Here is a 27,381-nt window from a genome sequence, read left to right as displayed (position 1 = left end):
TCCCTCCCCCCCACTCATCCCCCCCCCCCCCCCCCCCCCCCCCCCTCTCTCCCTCCCCCTCTCCTCTCTCTCCTCCCCCTCCTCTCCCCCCCTCTCTCTCTCCCCCCTCTCTCTCCCCCCCCTCTCCTCTCTCTCTCCCCCCTCTCTCTCTCCCTCCCCCCCTCTCTCTCTCCCCCCTCTCTCTCCCCCCCTCTCTCTCCTCTCTCTCTCCCCCCTCTCTCTCTCCCCCCCACTCTCTCCCCCCCCCCCCCCCCCCCTCCCTCTCTCCCCCCCTCTCTCTCTCCCCCCCCTCTCTCTCTCCCCCCCCTCCTCTCTCCCTCCTCCCTCCCCCCCCCACTCTCTCTCCCCCCTCTCTCCCCCCCACTCTCTCCCTCCCCACTCTCTCTCTCCCCCCCTCTCTCTCTCCCCCCCCCTCTCTCTCTCCCCCCCTCTCTCTCTCCCCCCTCTCTCTCTCTCTATAAGGCTTACCTATAGGTAAACGTGACAATGGGGGGGGTTTACATTACAACCACTTTAAGACCGATGTGGGTTGACTTTTTATTTATTTTTCTTTCTCCCTTTTTAATTACGATTTTAAAGTCTTGCATTTCCTGTGCAGACTTAATGGCTGTGTGTGGGCCTCCATTCATCTCTATGGCACACAGATGAGATGCAAGATACTCATGTCTGTGCAAGTCCTCACATTGAAAAATTTAAATGACATTTAACATGTAGAAACTGCATTCTGTTTCGGGTTTCAGCAATGCCGCGTATCTTTTTGATAGTGAGTGGAGATGTCATAATAGTTTAACGTTCATTGTTGAATTTCTGTCATGCATATTCAGATTATGTAAATCTTTTAACGCAGCTCTACTCCATGACAATTTTTATGAAAGAGAGATAAGTAATCAAAACTTTTTAGTTATTTTTTGATAGTGTGAGGATAGTTTAGATCCCCTGCCACCTTTTTTATTGCTTTCTATTCTTATTTCGTATCCTCGTTTGGGAGATGTCCCCTCACGTTTGATTGCATGTCAGAAGGCCATTGAGACAGATAACAATAACCACAATGTTCCAGTAGATTGGACAAGGATACAACCTCTGTCAGGTTTTTATTGCTGTTTAAATCTATGTTGGAAAGTTTTTGAACTGTTCACCTCAGTTGCACTTGTGCAGTGCAGGACACTGCATCTGATTTTGGATAGGAATGGCACAGCATTCGAAGCATTTGAAGTTCGATTTGAGCCCATTCATTTTCTTTGGGCTTAATTGGCCCCACAACAAAAAGGTGCAGGCATCTTTTTTTTTTTTTTCTTTGCTACACCGGAATCTGAACATCAACGCAATTTGATTTATGCAATTGCACTGCATTTTCAGACGTGTTTTGGGGTGTCCTACTTTAATGTTGATACCGGTGGCATCAATGCAATTTTCATTGTGATGCTGGAAAACTCTTAAGTCACTGTTTCCTACCCACATATGTGACTGGGACTTACATGGACAGCCTAATCGCATTTCCTAATTGAGCGGTGCTCTCCTTTACTGGCTGAAACACTGTAGAATAGGGATGCACCAATACCAGAGTGCCGATACTTTTACTCAAGTACTCTACTTGCCCATTACCAATACCTGTTTTTTGTGTCACCTGACAGTTTAAGGGCTCGTTCACACCATACATGTATGAAAACCGCATAGATTTCACTTGCAGAGACATCAATTTTCACGTGATTTCAGTGAGTTTTACAGTGTGTGTGCAATTTTCTAATCCCATACATTACAATTCGCATTAGTATCGTAATGTTTTTCAAATTTTTCTATTTTATTTCTTTTTCTATTTCATGATAACAGTTATTTGGAGCGTCACTTAGTCATATGATCTATAACGGGTGCCCAACCTTTTGAAGAGCAAGGGCCACTTAAGCAACTTGGTAACCGGTCATGGGCGGACGGATGACAGGTCTACATATGCAGAGCAGACACTGACGCAGCCTGCCTTTACTCTATGGGCCCCTCCGATCTGATCTGCCCAGATGGAAGACAGATCCCACCTTCTCCTTCTTCTTTTTTTTTTTTTTTTCTTTCATTTGGATTGGCTGTAGGTGGGTACACACACCGAGGGTGCAGCGCAGAGCACGTGTGGGTTACCTACACTTAGCCATAGACATCTATTATATCCTGCAGGTGTGGTACCCTTTCTGGAAGTGCACCAAACCCGCAGGTAAAACCTGAAGTCTATGGCTCAGTGCAGGTAACCTGCAGGTGTTCCGTGCTGCACCTGCGGATCAGTTTGAAAGCAGCCCAGTAACGAAATCAAAACAGATATGCCCATATATACACCGTGATGTTGGTAATAAACTTGCCTTTTAATAAGTCTTCATTTGGGAATCGCTAGCTGTTGCTGTCCAAGGCAGAGTGCACTTGGTCTCCCTCCGCCTGTGAGTGTAGTTGACGCTATGCAGGAAGCATCAGACTTATTCGGTTTTGCTCTGCACCCACTTGGCTCCCCTACTGCCAGATTCATTCACAACACTGATGCTCTGGGTTGTGGGTTTGCACTCCACATTTCCATATCGGAGGGCCCGCGGGCCACTGGTTGGGCACCCCTAAACTAGAAGATTTACCATCTGTATACAAGAACACACATTTGCAATGTAAAATAATTGAATACTTTTCATATGTTATGTAATGTTGCTTCAAAACTTGTAAGAAATTCTTCTTTTTGTTCAATGAAGAATTTGTAAACTGTATTAAAAAAATAAAATAAATGTAGGTCTTTTATCTTGTATAAAGCAAAGGTGTTAATCATCAGTTCCTGCTGTCTTTGTATTTGTTAACACCTGTCTGTGTACTTTGCTTCTATGTAATATGGTAATACTGCTAGTTTTTTTTTTTTTTTTTTTTCCTTTACAGAGAAATTCAGCTACTGAGGCGCTTGAGGCATCGCAATGTGATCCAGCTGGTAGATGTTTTATACAATGAAGAAAAGCAAAAGATATATCCTTCTCGGTGTCAGTTTCCTGTTGATAATGAATTTGGTGCCATTTTATGTTTTGTGGTTTCTTTCCTTGTAAAAGCAGTTTAGGTTTGTATAACTCGACTGTAGAATGGCTATACTAAGGCTGTTTTTACAATGGAGTCAGGTGGGTGTTGATGGTAAAACGCTGCTATTTTTAGTGGAGCTTTACTGTCGGTTTTTGTGGAGGCTTTTAACCCCGCTAGCATCCGGAAGAGGGTTAAGACGGCTTGCAAAGTGCCGCTACAGTGGCACTGCCCATTCATTTCAATGGGCAAGAGCAGTGTATTCACAGCTCCAAAGATGCTGCTTGCAGGGAGTTTTTATTTTTAACGTCCTGCCAGCGCATCGCCTCAATGGGAAAGCACTCGGGCTTTCACACTGAGACTGCAGGGGAGCCATTTTTCAGGTATTTTTTTTAGCCCAAAAGAGCCTGAAAAACCCCTCCGGTGTGAATGGGGTCTAATGATTTGTTATACTTTTTGTCTCAAGCAAACTCGTACAAAGAATGACCATAGAATGGACAGCTATCTCCCTGATAATGTCAGACAGGTGGATCAGCTTGTCCTCTTACCGCTCAACTGTTTCTTCCCCCCCCCCCCCCCCCCCCCCTTTTTTTTTTTTTTTTTTTTTTTTTTTTTTTTTTTGGTTGTCAGACAGTAATAGTGGTGCCTATGAAGTATTTTGACCAGAAGCAAAGAACTAACTTGTACAGCCTTTGGAAGGTCTTTGTATGTGTTTAGTGAACACCTGATGTGAAGAGATCTTCGTTTCCACCTCAAGGGTGCTGTGCCCAGTTATTGCAAGCATTACACAATCAACTGTTCTAATTGGAACTGTACTTGCCTGCGGTCGGCTAAGCTTGTTTGACCACAGGCTTCAGCCTGTATAAGGGCAGTATGAACAGCATTTTCAGAGCTTTCAGCAGCTTTGTTGAAGCTTTTAAAGTGCCCTTTAGGCTGGGTTCACACTGCTGCGGGGGGAGATCCGGATGTGATTCGCACTGCAAGTGCAAATCACATCCGATCTCCGTAGTGGATGCGAGTTCAGTCATACAGATAGTATGGCTGAATTCGCATCGCTCCCGCAGCAAACTCGCACGGGACCCTTTTTTTGGTCCGCAGCAGAATCGGATCGCATGGGTGTTCACACCATGCGATCCGATTCCTGTGCGAGTGTGCAGATCGCACTGCGATATGCGGACGGATCTGGGGGTGTCATTAACATATCATTGACACTCCCAGCCGTCCGCATAGGGCAGTGTGAACTGCCGGCGGGAGGTATGCGATGCGGGAAAACGCCGCGGATTCGCGGCGTTCCCGCATCGCTATAGTGTGAACCTAGCCTAAGCTCCAATTTAAGAATGTTATACACAGATCTTAAAGGGCGTGCTGATTTGTCCCCTTAACCAATCAGGTTTCAGCACCACTTGAATTTTTTTGGAAAGCCTGCTGAAGCTTGTTTAAAGTGATAATAAGCACTCCCTGTTAGGAGCTGTGTATAACATTTTAAAACTTGGAAAAAGAGGATCAAAGCTTGCTAAAAGTTTCATAAAAGCTTACTGTTCATACTGCTATTATACAAGCTGAAGCCTTGTAAAACAGACCTAAAAGTAGAATTCACTTTGAAGAATTTTTTTTCTTTGTAGAAATCCTTGCAACAGTGTGAACAGCATCCTTTTGAGATTCAGAGAACATTTTCTAAGGATACACTTTGACAGCCCATGATCTTTGACTGACTGCTTTTAGGCCAGATTGATTCATAGTCATAGTCACAATGTCTGTACGTACTCTAAAAAAAACACACTCCTAAGGCCCCTTTCACATGGACATTCTCATCAGGCCTGCCTGTCCATTTTTCAGGGGAACCATACAACCCTATGGACAGGCAGGTGTTGCTTCAGCAGAAACAGAAAAGGTTCAGCGGGGAATCTGCTCACTGAAGTGATTATCAGTTGAGCCTGTTTTTCTTTTTCTTTTTTACATGGCCATTTGCCCGAAACAAAATTGGTGTTAGAGCTCTGGCCAATATGAGAATGCATGTTAAATCACTTCAGTCCCGGAAGGATTTACCCTCTTAATGACCAGGCCATTTTTTGCAATGCAGCACTGCGTTACTTTAACCGACAATTGCGTGGATGTACAACTCTGTACCCAAACAACATTTATGTCCCCTTTCCCCACAAATAGAGCTTTTTTTTTTCTTTTTTTTTTTCACGCTTTAAACAAAAAAAGCGTCAATTGGGGGAAATTTTTTTTTATTTTTTTTTATTTTTGCTATAAAACATATCCCATAAAAAAATAAAAAGTTTAGGCCAGTATGTATTCTTCTTCATATTTTTGATTTAAAAAAAATCCTAATAAGTGTATATTCATTGGTTTGCGCAAAATAGGGGAAAGATTTAAGGACCCTCCTCCTTCCTTCTTTTTTTTTTGCAGGTCTGCAACATTGCGGCAGACAAATCTAACCAAGTGGCACTTTTTGGTGACCAGTGACACCCATAGTGATCAGTGCTATAAAAATGCAGGGCAGGGAAGTGGTTGACACTAGGGGTTGACATGGAGATTTCACTATATTCTAAACATAATAGATCTCACCTGCACTAATAAGCACCCATGTCATCTAATGGTATAATATATCTTACCTACTACTCTATTTCCCACATATCCCCAAGTAAAATGGACATGACCACAGTTTACATCTTCATCTCAGTGCCACTGCCCCACTGATGATTGCACTGGCTCTTTTATTCAAAGACCACAAAAGCAATGACACAGGAAGTCCTGGCCCCAAGAGCCAATTGCTTCCTCTATACAAAATTACACCACAGGGTTATGACACTAACGGGGAGGGCATCCACAGAAGTGGGAGGGAGAAGTGTACATGTCTAATCCACTTGAGGCACGTACACTGCTCTCTGCCCAGCCACATCCACCATCTTAGTCAGCATGGAGCCCACAAAATACTGCTCAGAGTAACCAGTATCTAGTAAGATCATTCTATTTGTTCTTATAGGCTTGAGAGGATCTGCAGGGACATTGCTACTGGTGTTGTCAATATAAGGTACGAGTATATCAATGTCCTCTTATTAAAGCAGATGTGTGTCCAAAAGGGATAGCGTAGCCACACAGAGATATAATATGTTTTTCTTGATACATAGACATTTGAAGGAAAAAAGCCCATGAGAAGGTTTTCACAATGGCGGTTTTACCGCTGGTCCCGATTCAACCCAAGTGCGCTCTGCTAGAGTGCTCCTTGGTTAAATCAGACACATGGAGACAGATGACAATCCATAAAACACGAATTATAAAATTTCCACAACAGGGTGATCAAAGGGTTAAGTGTTCCCTAGGGATGTGCTTTCTAACCATCAGTGGGACAGACTGGCGGAGTAGAGAGAGATCGCTGTTCTGGATCACTAGGAATAGCTGACCTCTCTCTCTCTCTCTCTCTCTCTCTCTCTCTCTCTCTCTCTCTCTCTCTCTCTCTCTCTCTCTCTCTCTCTCTCCCTTTTCAGAATGGGGATCCACCTTGTTTACATAGGCAGATCCCTTTCTGCCTCTTGGAGGAGCGATCACGAGTGGCCGGTGGACATCGTGGCCGCCAGGCATGCGCATCATCTCCTGAACCGTGGTGAGTGCTCCCTGTATCTATTACACAAAATGACGTACAGGTACGTCGTTTCACGCAATAGTCCCCCACTGCAGTATATGTGCAGTGGGTGGTTTTAAAGTGGTTAAGGGTATAATCATTTATAAAAAGCTAGCCTTGGACTACAAATGACAGTCGGATATGTGGGATCTGTATCCATCAGACTTACATCTGTGACTGGCTTTAGCCATACAAAATCTGGGGAAAGTCCTTTTTTCATCACAAGTGCTGTATAGTGGTTGTGCCATATTTTTCCTGGCTGCTCCAGAAGAGTGATCTCTGCCATATGGTATCCTGTTTACTGAGAAGGAATCTTGTCCCTCTTAAAATTTCAGTGATATGTTTTTACAGATAACCCGACTCTCTCATCGCAGGTCAAAGATGGTATCCCTTCAATTGAATTCTGTTCTTTTTCATTTTCCCTCTATTTTCTGCTCTTTCCTAGCAAAGACAAATCCCCTTTACTAAAACCTATGGGTTGTTCTTTATTTTAATACTTGGAACTCCTGGATCACCTCCAGCTGCTTAATAAATTGCCTTGTCTTCATTGAACTTCCAAAACCAAACCGAAAACAAAAACGTCTTTCTTCAGCAAACGCAAAATAGTCTATAACTCTGGCAGTCCCGATCACGGCCAACTTATCAGTGCCCACCTGCCAGTACCAGCCAGTTATTAATAAAAGTGCCACCCAGCAGTGCCATACATCAGTGCCCACAGTGCCACCTATCGGTGCCCACAATCTGCCTCAACAACAGTGCTGCACCTCAGTGCCACATATCCGTGCCCATCAGTGTCATCTATCAGTGCCGCCCATCAGTCCCATCTATCAGTGCCACCTATCAGTGCCATCTTATCTGTGCCGCCTTATCTGTGCCCATCGGTGCCACCTTATCTGTGCCTATTAGTGGCGCCTTAACTGTGCCTACCAGTGCCGCCTATCAGTGCCCACCAGTGCTGCCTCATCAGCGCATTTCAATGAAGGAGAAAAATTACCTGTTTGCAAAATTTTATAACAAACTATTAAACATGATTTTTTATTTTGCATCTTTTTTTGTTTAGCAAAAAATAAAACTCCCAGCTGTAATTAAATACCACCAAAAGAAAGCTCTATTTGTGGGAAAAAAAATGATAAAAATTTCATTTGGGTACAGTGTTGTATGGCCGCGCAATTGTCATTCAAAGTGCATCAGCGCTGAAAGCTGAAAATTGGTCTGGGCAGGAGGGGGGTTTAAGTGCCCGGTAAGCAAGTGGTTAAAGATGAGTTTACTCGCTCTGCTATGCAATGTGCCCTGCTGTAATCTGTTATAGCTAAATATTGGAAGGAAAATACAGCTGAGACAACAGAATTCTAAAAGTTCTTGCACTGAATACTTTGAAACTATGTTGATCCTTAATTTTTAATATACGTATATGGTCATGGAGTACTGTGTGTGTGGAATGCAGGAAATGCTGGATAGTGTACCAGAGAAAAAATTTCCCATCTTTCAAGCGCATGGGTAAGTCATTTTGTTTCCTGATATTTTTACTGATTGTTCCAGGATGTTTTATTACACCACTCTTAGATTTTCTGTAAGAATCTAATTCACCTATTGAACACATTAGACTCGTATTAAGGGTGTAACATGTTCAGCGCCTCCGCTTAACCCACCCTTTCCTGTGACAGTCATGTCATTCATTCACTGGGTTATGTGAATGAATAAACTACAATTCCCATCTGCCACCAGAGCAGACAGGCTTGTAGTTTTAATGGACACTGAGAGTGCCAATGAGCGCCTTCGTAGTCCACGCACACTTCCTACAGCTTTCAAGCTGAAAGCCGTGCAGAGGTACGGGCAGAAAACTGGAGGAAAGAGTGTATGGATGCAGTACATTGCAGGCTCATGTAGAAAAACAAAACAATGAATGCACTTTTTTTTTACCTGCAAAAATGTGCATTTATTTTTTAAAATAAAGGTGAACTTTTTTAAAGTAAATTTGTGCTTTGGCCCGTACAAAGCAACAAGTTCACTAATGAAGACCTCCCCAGCAGCAAAGACGAGCTTTGGCTTTACTTTTCCTTTAATATAAAATGCTGTGTCACTCCGTGGACACCAAGAAAAACATTTTATGGTTGGTACAAAAATCCTGCAAAAATTCAGCTCTGTCCCTCTTTTTTTCTCACAACGCAAGTGTGTGTGTTTTTTTCCCAATTCGTTTTTATTGATTTTAAAATTTTGATCAAACCGTACTTTTACAGAAAGCAAAACTTTTTGCAATAAGAAATTATGCATTTAAAACATGTCACAGTAAGTCTACACACAAATAGCTGTTTTAGGGAGAGTGTCCATCACATTAACAGTGCCATGAGGAGGTCAGACTAATATAGATTTTTTATTTTATTTTTTTCCCCTACATACAATATCTCATAACATACAGTATCTCATAAAAATACACCCCTCACATTTTTGGAAAAAAAAATGTATTATCTTTTCATGTGACGACACCGAAGAAATTACACTTTGCTACAATGTAAAGTAGTGAGTGTACAGCTTGTATAATGGTGTAAATTTGCTGTCCCTCAAAATAACTCAATTGGGCCCAAAGTTTCAATACTTTGTGTGGCCACCATTATTTTCCAGCACTGCCTTAACCCTCTTGGGCATGAAGTTCACCAGAGCTTCACAGGTTGCCACTGGAGTCCTCTTCCACTCCTCCATGATGGCATCACGGAGCCAGTGGATGTTGGAGACCTTGCACTCCTCCACCTTCTGTTTAAGGATGCCCCACAGATGCTCAATAGGGTGTAGGTCTGGAGACATGCTTGGCAAGTTCATCACTTTTTACTCTCAGCTTCTTTAGCAAGGCAATAGTCATCTTGGAGATGTGTTTTGCATCAGTATCATGTTGGAATACTGCCCTGTGGCCCAGTCTCTGAAAGGGGGGGGGGGGGGGTTATGCTTGGCTTCAGTATGTCACAGTACATGTTGGCATTCATGGTTCCCTTAATGAACTGTAGCTCCCCAGTGCTGGCTGCACTCATGTAGCCGAAGACCATGACAGTCCCACCACCATCCTTGACTGTAGGCAAGACAAACTCGACTCTGTACTCCTCACCTGGTTGTCGCCACACATGATTGACACCATCTGAACCAAATAAGTTTATCTTGGTCACCGTGCTGCAACTCTGTTTCAGGGTCTTGGCAATCTTCTTATAGCCTAGGCTAGTGATGGCGAACCTTGGCACCCCAGATGTTTTGGAACTACATTTCCCATGATGCTCCACTACACTGCAGAGTGCCTGAGCATCATGGGAAATGTAGTTCCAAAACATCTGGGGTGCCAAGGTTCGCCATCACTGGCCTAGGCCATCTTTATGTAGAACAATTTTTTTATTTTTTTTTCAGATCCTCAGAGCGTTTTTTGCCATGAGGTGCCATGTTGAACTAACAGTGACCAGTTTGTGTGAGTGAGAGCGATGATACCAAATGTTTTTCTTGGCATCCACTGAGCATTTTATGTTAAACCGGGGGGGACATACAAAGCAGTTCACAGAAATAAAGAAAATATAGGTGGGCAACCTTGGCTAACACAGGCATAACAAGGCTCAAAGCAAGTGAAATAACAGTTTACAAGCCAACAGAAAATCCATGTTACCAATCTGCAAGCTTGCAAGACCACAGAGAAAAGTTGGGTAAAACCCAAACTGTAATTTTTCTAGCAGTTTTTTTTTTCTTTTTTTCCTTCAATAAAGTCTACTGCACACAGCTGCTGGAGGTTTCCCCACTGATCTGCAGCTATCTTGCCAATCACCGTCACCCAGATCCCATGGAGTTGGATGTTGTGGGTCAGTCCTGGTTATATTAGCTGTGGAGTGCTTTCTAGGTCTTGGGACACTGGCATTGCCTCTATGCTTGCTCTGTATCTGAAGATTTGCTTAATGAGTAGGCCAGTGGGAGCATGTACCAGGACTTGCCTGCTTTTTACTGGCCGCAGGGCACCATTATTCCCCCAATTGCCGCCAGTTTTGGGTTAACATTGTGGGACAGCTCGCTGATGTCATCCACTTGGCAGAGTGTCATTTGTCTACACTGCACTTTTCCCTACTCCTATTTTTGTTTTTTTTGTTATTCCTTTTTTATTTTTTAGCAAATGTCGGGCAAGTTACAAAGGCTGACAGAATACCAACAGTTGCAATAGAAAGACAGCCATGTCAAATGAAATTACTGTAACCTCTACGTCAGCAGTAACATAACTAAGCATCATCAAATAGTGCAATACTGCAGAGAATCCAAAAACAATCTCTGGTAATGATATATCTGATAAGATAAAATCCAATGGGAAATTCCCTGGTCCTGTTGTAAAGAGCCACATGGAAAATCGATTGTCTGCTCATTTTTACTGCTTGCCTACAGTGACTTTGGTCACCTCCAGCCGTTTGTCACTCAGATCACTGACCCTCACCTGCTGCCAGCTGTTCAAAGTTCATGAGTACTTAAGGCCTTAACTCTTACCCAGAGCCTATACATTGCTTAACTGTGTTGCAGTTTCAACATGTCTAATTCTAGATGCATAGTGTACAGTCCTACTGTATTAGGTGCCCCTCAACTCCCTTTCTGCTAATGGGTTAGGGGGCTGTTTATAGTGTGCCTGTTGAGGGTGCTGTTGTCCACAGCCTGAGGTCATGTTGTCCTGTACTGTCAGTCTCTCATCTTCAGAGTCGTTCTTGGTCCTGTTGGGTCTAGCTGTGTCCTCTGCCTTTCCGGCTGGGGATTTTACTATTGTGCAGGATTCAAGTTACGCAGTTCTTTTTTTCTGACTCTGAGCACCAAGACCATTACCATGCTTCTGCTCCCTCCCCAGCAAATTCTGTATCGGATTTACCTATGGCAATGGCACCTTCTGACCATTGGCTGCAGAGACTCTAATCCTAGGTTGCTCAAGTCCTTGTTCGATCCGTTTACCCCTGAGGAGTCTCTCAATCTCTACATAATACTCCAATGTTGGTAAGGCTCCGTTCACATCTGAGCGATTTTCTGCTTGTAGCTCTAAAACATTCAAGCTAAATCCCATTCATTTCAATGGCCCCTGTGCACCCTCAGAGATTGTTTGCTCCTCCTACACGCTTGATGGGTTTACATCCATTTGGTGTAGGTTTTTTTGACAAGTGTAGCATTAAAGTGATACTAAAGTCTTGGGTGTTTTGTTATTTTTACACAAAAATTATTTTTTTATACATACCTGCTCTATTCAGTGGTTTTGCACAGAACAGCCCAGATCATCCTCCTTCTCAAGTCCCTTGCCAGCGCTTCTGGCTCCTGCAGAGTGCCCCCACAGCAAGCAGTTTGCTATGGGGTCACCCGAGCCGCTGCTCTGTGTCCATTCAGACCCTGAGCCGTGGCCCCACCCCTCTGTATCTCATTGGCTCACTGGCTTTGATATGAGCTCAGGTAAGTATAGGGGGGGAGGCTACTGCACACAGAAGGTTTTTAATATTACTGCATAGAATACATTAGGATAAACCTTCTGCCTTTAGAGCCACTTAAGTTTTGAGCGAGAGGCCACTGGGTGAAGATGTGGGCACACGTTAATCCTAACTGTATGAAAGTGCCACTTAGTACTTTGTTGAAAACTATTCTATTCCCTCTGCCTTTGGCCATGTCTTGCTTTTATTGTGGTGTCTACTTTTCGGTGAAAGGTATGCCTGCATTTAACGACCTGGGGGGGGGGGGGGGGAGGAATCAGAAGCCCTTTTCAGAAGTCTGTTCTCCCTTTTACCTTGTGTCCCAATTTTGGCTGTGATTTTTATTTTGTCAGATCCCTTTTTTAAGAGATTTCTTCCAATCAGACTTAATCTTAGAGTCACTGCTGTGCGCACTATGCTTGTTGAACATTTGGTGCACATGGCTGTGGCATTGAATTTGCACTTTGATGGCTTGCTGGAAGCCTCTTGCGTTGTTTTTTTTGTATTTGTGCATCTGTGTAGGGCACTTTGGCTAAAATGCTGGACTGGACATTTTGGATTCGGGCACCTTGCTACAGAAGGTGCTGCCCCAGGGCTATAATCTTGAGCTGCAATCCTTCCTGTGTCTCCTCAGACTGGCAGATCCCCATCAGGCTCTCAAGGGCCTTCTGGGGCAAGGAGTCAAAGCTGTGGTCACGGCTAAGGAGGAGTTCTGAAAAGTTTTAGTCCAGCCTGTTTATGAACCCAAAGGTGCCCACCATCTTTGACCTCTGGGCCTTAAATGTCTTCATTTAGGTGCCCAAAGTCTGAATGGAACCGATCAGATGTGCCATTGCCTTCTTCATCAGGAAGATTGTCTGGCTTCTGTGGACATAAATGATGCTTACTTACGTGTGCCTATCTTTTCAGTGCACCAGCATTTTATGATATTTGCAGGCCTCTGTACTACTGGTTTGGCTTTGCCATTTGGCCTATCTTTTTGGTACTTTGTTCACTAAGTTGCTGGCTCAAATGTTGACCATGTTGTGCTCTCATGGCATCCCTATTGTGAGATACTTATGCCTCCTTTACGTGGGCATTTATGTGCATACACAGGATTCCAGAAAAGATCATTAAATTCTTGTGGCTGGATTGACAGGTGTTTGTGAACAATGACGGGCACTCAGCTTTTATAAATCAATGCTGTACTCCAAGATTCCATTGCAGTTCACGTGTATCTGCAAACTCAACTAGAATGGACTCCTCATCACTTAAGTATCTGGGTCTGGTCTTGGACACATCTCAGGCCTTCCTCAGGAGAATCTAAAGCTGGCCATAAACTAGTAGATTTTGAAATGAACGTTTTACAAATATTCATATGCACATTCCTTGTACATTCGATGACTGGACAAATGTTGTTCAAAAATTTCGGTTGACTGTCATTCTCAAATTAAACCAAATACACGTTTGAAAAATAAATTCTCAAAACAAATTTCTATTTTCTTGTCACTATGGTTGAAATCAAACGTTGATTTGACCCCGCTAACCATTTGAAAATTGTCTGAATGTTATTTGAACTGTAAGAGTCTACCTCTCAGACAATGATTATCTCAAAGTCTGATTCCCTTGTTTTTCATTCTGCATGGGCCCATAAATTTTGTTACATCATCTACAGGCGGCTCAGACATATTCAAGCATATGGCCTCAAGGTTTGGGTCACCCCTCTTTCCTGTTATAGCTCACCTTACTAGTTCTGTGGGGGTCTATGGGGTTTTTCGTCATCAGGCAACCGTTTCCAGAATTGGAACGGCACCATCTGCTGGTTTTCTTTTCACACAATCTCTAAGCTCAACAAGATGGACCTTTCTGCCTCATATGCTATCTGTTTTGGGTGAAAGAACATTAAGGATACTTTCACACTGGGACTGGCAGGCTCCAACAATAAAGTGGCACTATTTCTAGCATCGTTTTAGCGGAGCTATTCGCCCACTAGCCTGGGCGGTTTTAACCCCCCTGCTAGCGGCCAAAAGGTTTAAAGTGGCGCTGCCCCATTGTTTTCAATGGGCAAGGGTGCTTTAGGTGTGGTGTATACACTGCTCCTACAGAGCTGCAAAGATGCGGCTTGCAGGACTTTTTTTTTTATTTATTTTTTTTGACCGTCCTGCAATTGCACCGCTCCCTCGGCTTTCACACTGGAGAGACAGGTAAGGCTCTTTACAGGCGCTACAGCGCTAAAAATGGCGCCTGCAAAGTGCCTGTAAAGCGCCTCAGTGTGAAAGTAGCCTAAGGCAGCTAATTGAGCCATTGCTGTTTTGAACCCCTTGAATTATCACATTCTGTCTGGGTGGTCCAAAGGACAGATAGAAAAAAAATTGACAGCAGTGTCAACAGTCAAAACGATAGGGGTTATTTATAATTTTCTACTAAAATAATTGGCTATACATACTTTCAATTCTGTTTATTTTCTTGGTTGCTGTTTTCCATTTTCAGTGTAAATTTTTGTTTTTCAGTCCATGCATTCTATTATATGTGACATATTTTATACATTTTTTATTATTATTTTTTATTATTTGTAGTTGTTTGATTTTAGGAACTTTTTTCTTTCCTTTTTTTTTCTTTCAGTTATTTCTGCCAGCTAGTGGATGGTCTGGAGTATCTTCATAGTCAGGGAATTGTGCATAAAGACATCAAACCTGGAAACTTGCTGCTCACAACAGACGGGACGCTCAAAATCTCAGATCTAGGTGTTGCAGAGGTAGGTTGTGAGAGATCAGGGGGTTACTCCTAGGATAAGCCACTCCAGCAGTGGGGTAAGGCAATATGGGGTCACCTCCTTTCTCTCCACAGGCCTTACACCCGTTTGCTGAGGGTGACACGTGCAAGACCAGCCAGGGGTCTCCTGCATTTCAGCCTCCAGAGATTGCGAATGGCCTGGACACCTTCTCAGGGTTCAAAGTGGATATCTGGTCAGCAGGCGTGACCTTGTGAGTGTACCAATGTGCAATTACCTGTGGACAATCCATGCGTATACCAATTACCCCTCTATTTTCTTTACAATTTTTGGCTTGGTTTAAACATCAGCCATATTGTTGATGGAATATTAGCTGTTTTAATTGCTTAAAGAATTACACACTTTTTTTTTTTTTTTTTTTTAACCTGTGTCTCTTTGCATAGGTATAATATCACTACTGGGCTGTACCCCTTTGAAGGGGATAATATATACAAACTATTTGAAAATATTGGAAAGGGAGACTACTCAATACCTGAGGAGTGCGGGCCACTACTGTCTGATCTGCTAGGAGGTAAGATTTCACTATATAAGAACAATCGTGTTATATGCAGCATTTATGGGGTAGTACAACAAATGGTGTGGTTTGTCATTTTTGTACTCCATAAAATTTTTTGAAGCAAATGTATATCGGCAATGAAAAGGTACTTCTGTATGTAAAAGTTATTAGTGCCTAAAATTAAGAATTGGTTTGAGAGCGTTTTGCAAGACAAATTTTTTAATATATTTTAACTTGATATGCAAGCGATGTCTTAATATACATATAGTCTCACGTCATAACAGTGAGGCTATAAAAGAGAAGAGAGGCGCCACTAAGTGTAGCAATGTGGTTAAAATTAATGAATGTACAGCATTTAGCAACTCGTATGGTTGATGTTTAAAACGAGCACATCTAAGTATGCAAGCATCAGGGGTGAAACTGTCCACATAGATAATCCTCTTCACCACCATCAACCTCATCTCTTCCACGTTGTGCTCCACGAGCAGTCGCTCTACTGCAGGGTAGCCTTCCTGGTCACGATTGTAGACTGATAGCGGAGAGAGCCGGCGGTGCGGGGGATGGTCTATGTGGACAGCTTTACCCCGGATGCCTGCATACTTAGATGTGCCTCTTTTAATCATCAACCATGTGAGTTGCTAAATGCTGTACCTTCATTAAATGTAACCATATTGCTACACTTAGAGGCACCTCTCTTCTATTTAATCCTCTGTAGCTCCTGCTGGATTTTGTTTCTAATCCCCTTGTGGAGGCTGCCGTTTGTGGATGGACATTTTATTGTTGTACAACCTGGTCACATTGCTATAATCTTTTTATATGGACCTTAAACTGAAGGACGTATGAATAAATGGTTGTGGAACAAATCATTTGAATTTCCATTATTTCTTATGGGGAAATTCGCTTTGATATACAAGTGCTTTGGATTACAAGCATGTTTCTGGAACGAATTATGCTCACAATCCAAGGTTTTACTGTAAATCTAAATTCCTTTGTCCAAAGCAACAGTCGTTTAGGAAGATGCAAGCTAGCATGCTTGTCTGATCGTGACATGTACAGTTTCTTTTTAATGGAGTGTGTTTGTGCGTATTTTTTTTATTCCTAGTCTGCAGTCAAATATTTCATGATACAGTTTCTTTGATTGCTAAATTGGTTAGATGTTGAGGTTTTAAGTTGTACGGGATCAAGGGGTAAATCCAGGGCCTGTGACTGAGCTTAACTAGAGGCTAGCTTTTTTTTTTATTTTTTTTATATAGGCATCATTATGTGTTTTGTAGGCTATCCCCAGGCAAAACATTCCATTTCATCTTGTTTTCTTACTCTTGATTCATTGACAGGAAATGAAACGAAGCCTGTCTCAGACAATGTCATGCTTCATTCCCTTTTCCACCTTGTATCTAGCTTTTTGCCCCTCTTAGAAGTCTGCAGAGTTTATTTGCAGTTGCATCTCCAGCAATTGACTGCACTAGGCATTTAATATTTGGTATGATATTTGCCAATATCAGTCCCTGGGTTTTTTTAGAACACAAACTGCTTATATGATTATAGTAACAGTATACTTTCTTTCTTAGCACCCTTTTTTAGCAAGCACTTTATTTTCAAAAGTAGCCTTTTATTATTAGGGATGGGCTCAGGCATGTTCGGATCCTAGTAACAACCAACCTGAGCAATTCCGCCAGGAAGCTGTCGCTGCACACCGCCAATTATGAGCAGTGTGTGTGCAGCTGCAGACTGGGAAATGCCCTACCTATGAATGGCATTGTGCAGTGACTGCTTCCTTTGGAGTTTGCTCAGGTGGATTGGGACTATTATCTGAGTGCACCGGAACCCATCCCTATTCATTATCTCTAGAACAGAAGCAGGTAAGGCTCTGCAATAAAAAAAAAAAAAAGTTTATCTGTAATAACAACTTTTTACAGTATGTGAGGTTGGGCATCATACAAATGACCTAACTGGAATGTGTGAGAAGGTGGGTCTTATCACCAAGCTTTGGCGCTACCTGGATGTGTCTGAGCTTTTCCTGTAGGCCTTACTTTTGGCTGTGACAGGAGTGTTTGGGAGGCTTTTTCAACTATGTGCAAGCACCACTAGAGAATTTTACACTTCACACTTGCAACCGTTTAGCCTCCACTACTCATGAACGTGTATCTTTATTTACCTTACCTTATATCTAAGGTAGATGGCACTAATAAATGGGTATAAAGACTGGGTTTGATAGAATTGTGTGAGACATTGTGTACAATAGAAAGGTGTGAGGCACATTCAAGTATGAATGCTTCAGATTTCTTCATCCACACAAATTAGGTGGATGAAGGAATCCACCGGCATGTCCCTTTTGACAGAAGTTGATCTACATAATCCACTTCTGTCGAGCAGGAGAGCCCATACACTGATCAAAACTCAGCCGTCCCTGTTGGATTGGCCAAATGTTGATCAGTGTATGGCTAGTTTAACACTTCTAGGTTGAGTATTATGCTCTCCAGTAGACATGTGCTTACACCAGTTTTTCAAACACATTTGTTGCTTTCTCTACCAGATAAAATGTTAGCTAGGCCAGTTACTTCTGCCTGCGGGTTTGGTGCAGACACCTTCAATAGCATACGCTTTCTGTAGAGTAATAAAGCTACGGTAGTACCTGAAAAGGTAGGCAGTACAATTTTATGTACAATATGGTTAGGTTGCAAAAGGCAGACTTTCAAATAAAAAGGATAAAACATGAAGAAACCTTACTTAAAGCAGAGGGCCGCCGAAAAAAAAAAAAAATATTAAAAGCCAGCAGCTACAAACTTTTAATATCTGTCCAGGGAGCCCGCAATGTCGGCAGCCGAAGCCAATCTGTCCGTCGGCTCTTGACTGCTGCCGCCGCCATCCTCGGTAAGGGAATCTAAGTGAAGCCGTGCGGCTTCACTTCCTGGTTCCCTACTGCGCATCCTCACTGGTCCCTGCTGTCTTCTGTCTCCCAGAAGACAGCAGGGGGAGGACAGAGGAGGTGGCCAGAAGTGGCGTAGTTTACCGCGAATGGCGCAGTGATTTCTGCCAGTAAGTGGGAGAAAATACCTGTATTAGACAGGTATCTGCTGCCTTTTCCCCCTTTGAAAGGTGCCAAATGTGAGACCAGAGGGGGGGAGGATTCCAAAAAGTGGAAGTTCCGTTTTTGGGTGGAACTCCACTTTAACTAATCTTATGCTCCCAGGAGCTGGTTGTGGAAAACCAAGAACATACCCCACTCAGAAGCTGGACTCCAGGAATACATAAATTTGCAGATGCTATTGACTTTTTTAGTTCCACAATACTTGTACAACTGTTTATCCGATCGCTATTTTCACAGAAAAAAACGCAAAAAAAGAATCCTTATTTGCACATAAAACCACAACATAACTTTTCTTCCAAGTTCCTACTAAGGCCCTGTACTTAATGTGGTGTGCTACATCATACGCCCATGGAGGGATGCATGGAGCACCCTTGCATCCCTGTGCAGCTAAACATGGCGTTGCTTTAGTATACCCCATGTGAATAAGGCCTTTGGTCTTGTTTAGACTTGCAGTTGGGGGTGGCAAAAATTCTCAGTTAAAGTGGAGGGCCACCCTGAAAAAAAAAAAGACATTCAAAATTAGAAAAAAATCTGAAAAAAAAAAAATGAAGAATTTTTTTTTTTTAACGTACCAGAAATGCCTGTTGCTAGGCACATCATCCTAATCTGCCTCTTCCTCCTCCGCGGAGATCTTTTGTCTTCTCTCCTCCGTGCGGCGTCTTCTGGGTAATGGGTCGCGCTGTGTTCTGGGAACTGTGTGCCCCAGAACACAGCGCGCCCCATTCAGAAAGCGCTGCGCTACTCACGCATGAGCAGTAGGAAACGGGCAGTGAAGCCTCAAGGCTCCACTGCCTGTTTCCCTTAGCCAAAATGGCGGCGCCGGGACCCGAGGGATGGGTCAGCCTCAGGCGGCCGACATCGCGGGCACCCTGGACAGGTAAGTGTGCTTATTAAAAGTCAGCAGCTACGGTGTTTGCAGCTGCTGACTTTTAAAAAATTTTTTATTTTTTTTAACCGGCCCTCCTCTTTTAAGCTGTGTTTTTGCTGCCTGCCAAACCCCCCAAAAAATGTAAATAGCTATGCACTGTAGCTACTGATGTTTAATTAAGGACACTTACCTGTCCAGGGATCCAGTGATATCAACACCCAAGCTGATTCTTCAGTCGGCTGCAGGTGCTGGCATCTTGACTAAGGGAAACCGGGCAGTGAAGCCTTTTGGCTTCATAGCCAGTTTCCTTCTGCGCATGAGTGAGTCGCTCTGTGCTTTGTGAATGGTCCCGCATCCTTCTGTGTGTGTCTCAAAAGGCTGCGGGGGGAAGGAGGAGGGGCCAAACAGATTTGTAGCTTGCCATGGCGATCTTACCCGGGAGTGGGTACCTGTCAAAACCAGGTACCTGCCCCCCACCACCCAAAAGGTGCCAAATGTGGCAGTGGAGTGGGGGAGGGTGCAAACAAGCGGAGCTTCCCCTTTTGGGTAGAGCTCTGCTTTAAGCTGTAATAGGCAGTATGTGAAAGCTGGCGGGAGGTGGGAGAGCTGGCTAGCAGCTGCAGGGCAGGCAGCACCTTTGCATTAGGCAAGTGGGGGGGGGGGGGGGGGTTAGAGCAGCACTTGGGGTATCTGACAGCTGCAGGACAGCCACAGAGGGATCAGTTTGTGGGGAATGGGGGGGGGGGGTTAGAGCAGGAAGGGTAAGGCAGTGTAAGGAAGAGTTAGATTGAGGGTGGGGGGGAACATTAGATGTCCGCATCGGCAGGAGGGGGGTTATCGCATTTAAAAATGCTCTAATTGATGGCTTATTAGCCACTGAGCAGAGCAATCAGGTTGTTCAGCAGCATCTGCTAAACAGTTATGCTATAAGTTCATGGTCTTATAGCAGGAGAAAAGAGGTCCGTACGGCGAACAGACTTGCCCACCTGGGGACAGTGTTGTAGGTCTGTAGGCCGTACAGACCTGGCAGCGAAAGGGTTAATGGAATCCCTCCTGAAAAAAGGATCATTGATCACTTAAAAACAAACTACTTTCTGGTCCCAATGCAGCATGGCAGTGTAGTTGTAAATGGGGTTCACTCAGAACAGAGACCAGCCACTAGTGGGGTACAACAAGGCTCTGCAATGTGTCCTGTTCTGTTCTATTTCATCTATATGAAAGTTGTACAACTAAAGGTTTGTTGGGCAAGATGTCTTTTTGCTTATGATACAGAAGTGTTTAATAAGGTTGACATCCTTGGAGGTATCTAACATGATTTGGCATTTGGCTGGAATATTGTTCAAAGCAGTGGAGACTGCAGTTCAATGTTTCTAAATGTAAAATCATGCACCTAGGGAATCTCTTGAGAGAGTATAACATTGGGAGTACAGTGTTAGCCAGCACTACAGAGGAAAAAAGATTTGAGGTGTACTTGTTTCAGATTATTGCAAAATGAGCGAACCGTGGAAAAAGCAAATCGAATTCTAGGATGCTTCACTAGAGGGGTCATCAGCAGCAGGAAGGAGGGGGGTCTCTTCTTCTTTTTTTTTTTTTTTTTTTTTTTTTTTATTTCTTTTTTTTTAGATCTTTAGTGAGACCTCACTTAGAAAAATGTGTCCAGTTATGGAGACCTCACTTAACCACAGAATATGGTTAACCACTTCATGCAAAACAACGTACCTATACGACATTTTGAAGAAGTGGTTGTACCGGAGTAAAGCCTGCACCTCCAGGCTTCACCCCAGTACCAATTTTTAGAGCTGGCGGTCGGCTTTATGGTAATAACTGATGTGACTCAGCAGCCACTCAGCCATTATTACAAGGAGCAGGAGGGGATGTCCCCACGGGGAGACCCAAGCGTCCAGCTGGAACATCCGCTGGCTGGTGTCCCGAACAAAGCCAAAATCGGCTTTGATCGGGTCTACAATGTAGTAACCTGGGAGTGACGTGGTTGTCAATAGTGTCGATTTTGTAAAAAAAAAAAAAATCCCTAGTATTCTAAAATTCAGATTTCGGTGTTTTGAAATAATACGCATACGTAAGACCTGCCCGCAAAATTTAAACGGTGTTCAAATCACACATGTGAGCTATCGCTGCTATTGTTAGTGAGAGCAATAATTCTAGCAAAAGACCTTCTCTAACTTTAATCTGGTAACCGTTAACAATTTTTAAACGTCACCTATGGAGGTTTTTAAGTACCATAGTTTGTGGACGTTACACAAGGTTGTGCAAACTGTGTAACGTGGGGTATCTATTTACTTGGCGTAATGTCATATTTCACAATATGCAAAAAAATTGGGCTAACCTTACTGTTTTCTTATACACTTTAAAAAACAAAACAAAAAAAACTGTGTTTGAAGGACTGCTGCGCAAAGACCATGTGACGTAAAATATTGCAACAACCGCCATTTTATTCTCCAGAGTCTTTGCTAAAAAATATAATGTTTGGGGGTTCTAAGTAATTTTCCAGCAAAAAGTACTGATTTTATCTTGTAAACAAGTGTCAAAAATAGGCTTGGGAACATATCCAGAGACGAGTAACAAAACTGGTGAGAGGTCTTAAAGATTAAACGTATCAAGAGTAACTTAAGGAACGTAATATGCACAGTCTCAGAGAAAGAAGGGAAAGGGGGAGACATGATTGAAACCTTTTAAATGCATCAATGGGGTGAATAAGGTTCAAAAGGATCCCCCCCCCCCCCCAACTCAGCTGCAAGTGGGAGCGGGTACCTGTCAAAACAACCCAAATAATATTGCTTGAGAAATACCCTTTCATATTATGAATCTTGCCACAACTTCCTGGATATCGGTGCTGATACCAGGCATTTGAGCTTGTATCTGTACTTGGGCCAAATGCTGGGGATACTGAAACCGATACTTTGTGTTGCGATTATATACAATACAAAATGAATGGGTGCAAATCGCACTGCAAAGGATCGCATGCGATTTGAATGGGAATGCAGTGCAATTCCTGTCCGAATTGCATGTGATCACCCCCCCCCCACTGCCTGTGTGTGAGTGTGTATGGGGATTAGTGGCATCTAGTGGGCAGTAAAAAAATGTGGGACACTGCTCCACCCTCTCAAAAAACACCTGCTGAAAAATCCTCACACAAATTCACCTGTTGAGGGGAAGGGAGCCATCTGCCATTATGCAGCACTCAAAAAAGAACCCCCAAAGTAAATCCTATATATGCTACTATACCGTATATACTCGAGTATAAGCCGAGATTTTCAGCCTCTTTTTTGAGGCTGAAAGTGCCCCCCTCGGCTTATACTCGAGTCATCGCTGTCTGCCCGCTCGATCAGCGTGTCGAGCAGACAGACAGCGGCCATTCTATAGTTCAAAAGCCGCGCCTCCGGCTCCGCCTTCGCCTGTGATAGGCGGAACACTGAATTTCCCAGCAGCCTGTGTTCCGCCTATCACGGACATCGTATCATCCTCGTACTACGGACGAGGATGATACGATGTACGTGATAGGCGGAACACAGGCTGCTGGGAAATTCAGTGTTCCGCCTATCACAGGCGAAGGCGGCGGCGCAGTTTTTGAATTTTACAATGGCCGCCGAGGCGCCGACGAACGAAGAGGGCACGGGACGGAGGCAAGGCACGGCACGGCACGGGACGGAGGCAAGGCACGGCGGCGAGGCACGGAGGCAAGGAGGCTCGGCACGGGACGGAGGCTCGGGACAAAGGCTCGGGACACAGGTAGGCTGGACACACACACACACACACACACACACACACACACACACACACACACACACACACACACACACACAGGGATGGATGGATGGATGGAGACACACACACACAGGGATGGATGGATGGATGGAGACACACACACACAGGGATGGATGGATGGATGGATGGACACACACACACACAGGGATGGATGGACGGACACACAGGGATGGACGGACACACAGGGATGGACGGACACACACACAGGGATGGACAGGCATGTCTTACCCTCGGCTTATACACGAGTCAATAAGTTTGCCAGTTTTTTTGGGGGTAAATTGGGGGCCTCGGCTTATATTCGGGTCGGCCTATACTCGAGTATATACGGTAAATTAAAATAAACTTGAAAAGTTTGTGTATCCTCATCAAATGGATGAGGAGGGGGGGAAAAGGATAGGAGTGGGAGCTTTTGGCTAAAATCATATAAGTGTAACTCGAGAATAAAAAAAAAACCTGGCTTTAGCTCAACCACCTCCTCGCTTAATGGGGAAAAAAAAAACTCTCACAACATCACAATAAGGCAAAAAGTTTAATGGTATGAAAAAGTTCTGGAAAACGACATGTTTAAAACGCACATGACCATACCCATACATTTCTAAAAATGTGACCACCTCTACAGTTGTATTGCAGAACCATGAGTGCTATTGTGTTGTATATAATGTATTTTATATTAGCACTGAGCTACTTAAGAGAACAAACATAGATGGAATTGTACACCCTGGTAGCTGGCAAAATTGTCCTGTGAGGTAAAGGAGTGAAGATGAACTACAGAAAGCATGGATGTTGCACCACCGTCCTAGCTCTAAAAGAACAAAGGCCGATGACAAATGGTGAAGACAATCGAACACCAGATTAAATGTTTCATCAAAATCAATGCTTGGTCATCACATGTTGTGCCATGCTTCAAACCCTCAGGGTAATATTGTGGTCACGACATCAGAGGTGGTCACATAAATCGCCTCACCAGTTTCACCGGACTTCTCCCGGCTTCTTCAGAGGCTAAATTCAGGTTTTCTTATTCTTGAGTTACACGGCCATCTGTCATTACCTGGTGGGGGGAAGGGGGTCATCTGTCATTACCTGGTGGGGGGAAGGGGGTCATCTGTCATTACCTGGTGGGGGGAAGGGGGTCATCTGTCATTACCTGGTGGGGGGAAGGGGGTCATCTGTCATTACCTGGTGGGGGGAAGGGGGTCATCTGTCATTACCTTTGGGGGGGTGTCATCTGTCATTAGATGGTAGGGAAAAGGAGGCCATGTCATTACCAGGAGAGGGGGGGGTTGTATTTTTAACACCTTTCCTGCACCTCCACATCACTGCAGCTTGGCCTTGAGAGGGGTAACTGGGTGCTGTTTTTAATGTATAAAAGGTGTGATATCCCCAGTGGCAACCACTCTTGCAGCCCCCTGCCCAGCACAGCACCTTCCTCCTGCCTTGCTCAGCCCTACATGTGCGAACAAGGTGGGAGCAGACAGGCCACACTCTGAGCTTACGGGTGAAAGCAGTGGGCTTCTATGTGAATCTAGAAGTCAGTGGGCCGTCTATCCAAGGTTAGGCCCATTGAGTTTCTTTTGCATACAAGCCGACCACTTTCACCCAGCAGCTGAGTGTGGCCTGTCTGCTCCCACCTTGTATGCAGTGGAGGGGGGAGAGCCCCAGGTCAAATTTTGCAACTAGGCCCACGGGCTTCAAGCTATGCCTCTGCTGTGAGTTCTAACATTGTTTAAACTCACTAGATGTTGTTTTAATTCCTTTCTAGACTTGCACACAGAGGAGCACTGCATTCCTGTTCAAAGCGCATGTGATTCTTTGCAGTGCAATTTACGCCAACTTTTTTGTATTGTTGCAAATCGCATTGCAAAGTAGCAGTACTCAGTATCGGTGAGTACTTGACCGAAAGTATCGGTACTCGTTGGTGTAACCCTAGTAAAAACAAAAGTGGACTTTTCATTTCCAGTTATTTGTGGAGACTTGTGCCTTTTGAATAGGTAGCAATGGTCCCTCCAACCACTTTGCATATTATTTTATATATACTGTGATTCTATACTTGACAAATATGCTGCAGACATCTCCCCTCCACTGAGTCTGGCTGCATCCATTTTAACTGTGGGCAGCTGAACCTGCTGTCTGTTCACTTCCGACACACACAGAGGCACACCTCCAGCTCTCATTGGCCCTCTCATGACTCCCCCCCCCCCCCCCCCCCTGGCAAACTCCCACAAGAGAGCTGTGCATGATATCATAAGCCTAGGCTTTTTACCAAACAGGAAGTGGGCTGTATAAGTTATTTACTGGCAGGAAAAAAAAGTTTTAGTATCCAAAGTTAAAACTACAAGGGCAGAAGATTTAATAGATGGAAATTTGAAAAAATTAAGTTCCGCTTTAAATGCTATCCATGTCCACGCAGAATATACTTTTTTTTTTTTCCGGACAACCTGTCATAAAATACTTGCTTACTCCTGACTGTCACCGGTGATGCACAGAGCTCTGTGTCATAGTGGTGCAATTCCCATGTGCAAACACACGAGTGACCTCCTCATGGCCTGGCCAAACAGCACAAACATGAAGAGCGGACCAGGAGAGAATAGAAGTGCCCCCTTGTTTTGTTTTTTATGCGCAGTAATGAACTCATTTTGTCTTGAATTTTGTAGTCCACAAGTCAGACTGGTGACCAAAAAATGTAATCAACTGTGATACTGTAGATCAGTGTCTCCTAAACTGGAGGCCATGGGTCGGATGCAGTCCTTTTGCTTGCCTTTAACTGATCTTTAGGGTACTATTCCTTCCTCTGGTAAAAACAATAGGGGACAATTTCTCACCCAGCAATGGGTCACCAATTTCCTTACTGATACCATCAATGGGGCACTTGTCCTTCCAGTGACAACAGTGATGAGCCTTATTTCTCCCACTGATAAGAAAGGGGCATTATTTTTTTCCATTAACACACAGCATCATTCCTTCCACTGACCAGAATAATGGGGCACTATTCCTCCCAATGACACAAACCATGGGAACGCTGTCCTCCACTGACACCAATGGAGCATTATTCCTCCTACTACAGGTGCTAGGTCTTTTTGTTTACACCCATTGACTTCTGGGGCATTTTCAAGTCCAGCTGGCAGTAGTCTGGCCCACTCGAAGTCTGAAGGAATTGTAAACCAGTTTAGAGCGTTTGAGAAACCCTGCTCCAGATGCAGCAGCATCCCATTTTTAAAAAGTGCATTTCATTCACAGTGGAACATTGTGAATATAAAGTGACCCGGAGGTTAAATTGTAGACTGTTCTTCTTAAAGTAAATGTAAAATATCCCATTCAGTTTAAAATAGAAATGAAAGTCAAAACGTTTGTGTATACAAATGAAAAAAAACAACATTGTTTTACTTTATTTTTTTATAAGGCTTTCATGCACACGAGACACAGATGCAAACGCTGCTGGACACATGTTGAAACCGGTGTTTAGAAACGCGCGTTTCGCCGCGATTTTTACCGCGATTTAGCGGCGTTTTACCGCGTTTGCGTCTAGAAGCGTTTAGTTAAGCTAACATCATAGACCCTCCCCAGCTCAAAAATTACCTATTTCAGCAATTTTGTGAGACCAGAGTGAGTAGCAGCAGCTATGAGAGCTGCAGTGTACTTGTATTTAGCGTGTCACTTGCCACGGCACCTGCCACAAGTTGTGGATTGTCCACTTGCCACGTGACTTGCCACATCACCTGCCACGTCACTTGCCATGTCATCTGCCACAAGTTGTGGATTGTCCAACTGCCACGTCACCTGCCACAAGTTGTGGATTGTCCACTTGCCACGTGACTTGCCACATCACCTGCCACGTCACTTGCCACGTCACCTGCCACAAGTTTTGGATTGTCCACTTGCCACAAGTTGGGGATTGTCCACTTGCCACGTCACTTGCCACAAGTTGGGGATTGTCCACTTGCCACATCACCTGCCACGTCACCTGTCACAAGTTGTGGATTGTCCACTTGCCACCTGCCATGTCACTTGCCACAAGCTGTGGATTGTCCACTTGCCACGTCACTTGCCACGTCACTTGCCACGTCACCTGCCACAAGTTTTGGATTGTCCACTTGCCACGTCACTTGCCACGTCAGCTGCCACGTCACTTGCCACAAGATGTGGATTGTCCACTTGTCACATCACCTGCCACGTCACCTGCCACAAGTTGTGGATTGTCCACTTGCCACGTCACTTGCCACATCACCTGCCACGTCACTTGTCACGAGATGTGGATTGTCCACTTGCCACGTCACCTGCCACAAGTTTTGGATTGT

At 44.0% G+C, this 27,381-nt stretch overlaps 1 protein-coding gene across 1 annotated transcript in view; it reads left to right on the top strand.

The window, feature by feature from the left end:
- STK11 (serine/threonine kinase 11) overlaps window positions 1-27,381 on the top strand; it is a 71,107-nt gene that overhangs the window by 18,231 nt on the left and 25,495 nt on the right. The window contains exons 2-6 of the mRNA XM_077476051.1: window positions 2,890-2,973; window positions 8,051-8,140; window positions 14,686-14,818; window positions 14,911-15,047; window positions 15,238-15,365. Coding sequence (XP_077332177.1) covers window positions 2,890-2,973; window positions 8,051-8,140; window positions 14,686-14,818; window positions 14,911-15,047; window positions 15,238-15,365 — 572 coding nt within the window. The remainder of the gene's footprint in view (window positions 1-2,889; window positions 2,974-8,050; window positions 8,141-14,685; window positions 14,819-14,910; window positions 15,048-15,237; window positions 15,366-27,381) is intronic.

This window comes from Lithobates pipiens, unplaced genomic scaffold (assembly GCF_037356315.1).
Source record: "Lithobates pipiens isolate NorthernLeopardFrog02 unplaced genomic scaffold, aLitPip1_a1.2 Scaffold_13, whole genome shotgun sequence".
In the NCBI taxonomy this organism is placed as follows: domain Eukaryota; kingdom Metazoa; phylum Chordata; class Amphibia; order Anura; family Ranidae; genus Lithobates; species Lithobates pipiens.
The sequence above is the reverse complement of the archived record's forward strand: the minus strand, read 5'-3'. Positions and strand labels throughout refer to the sequence as shown.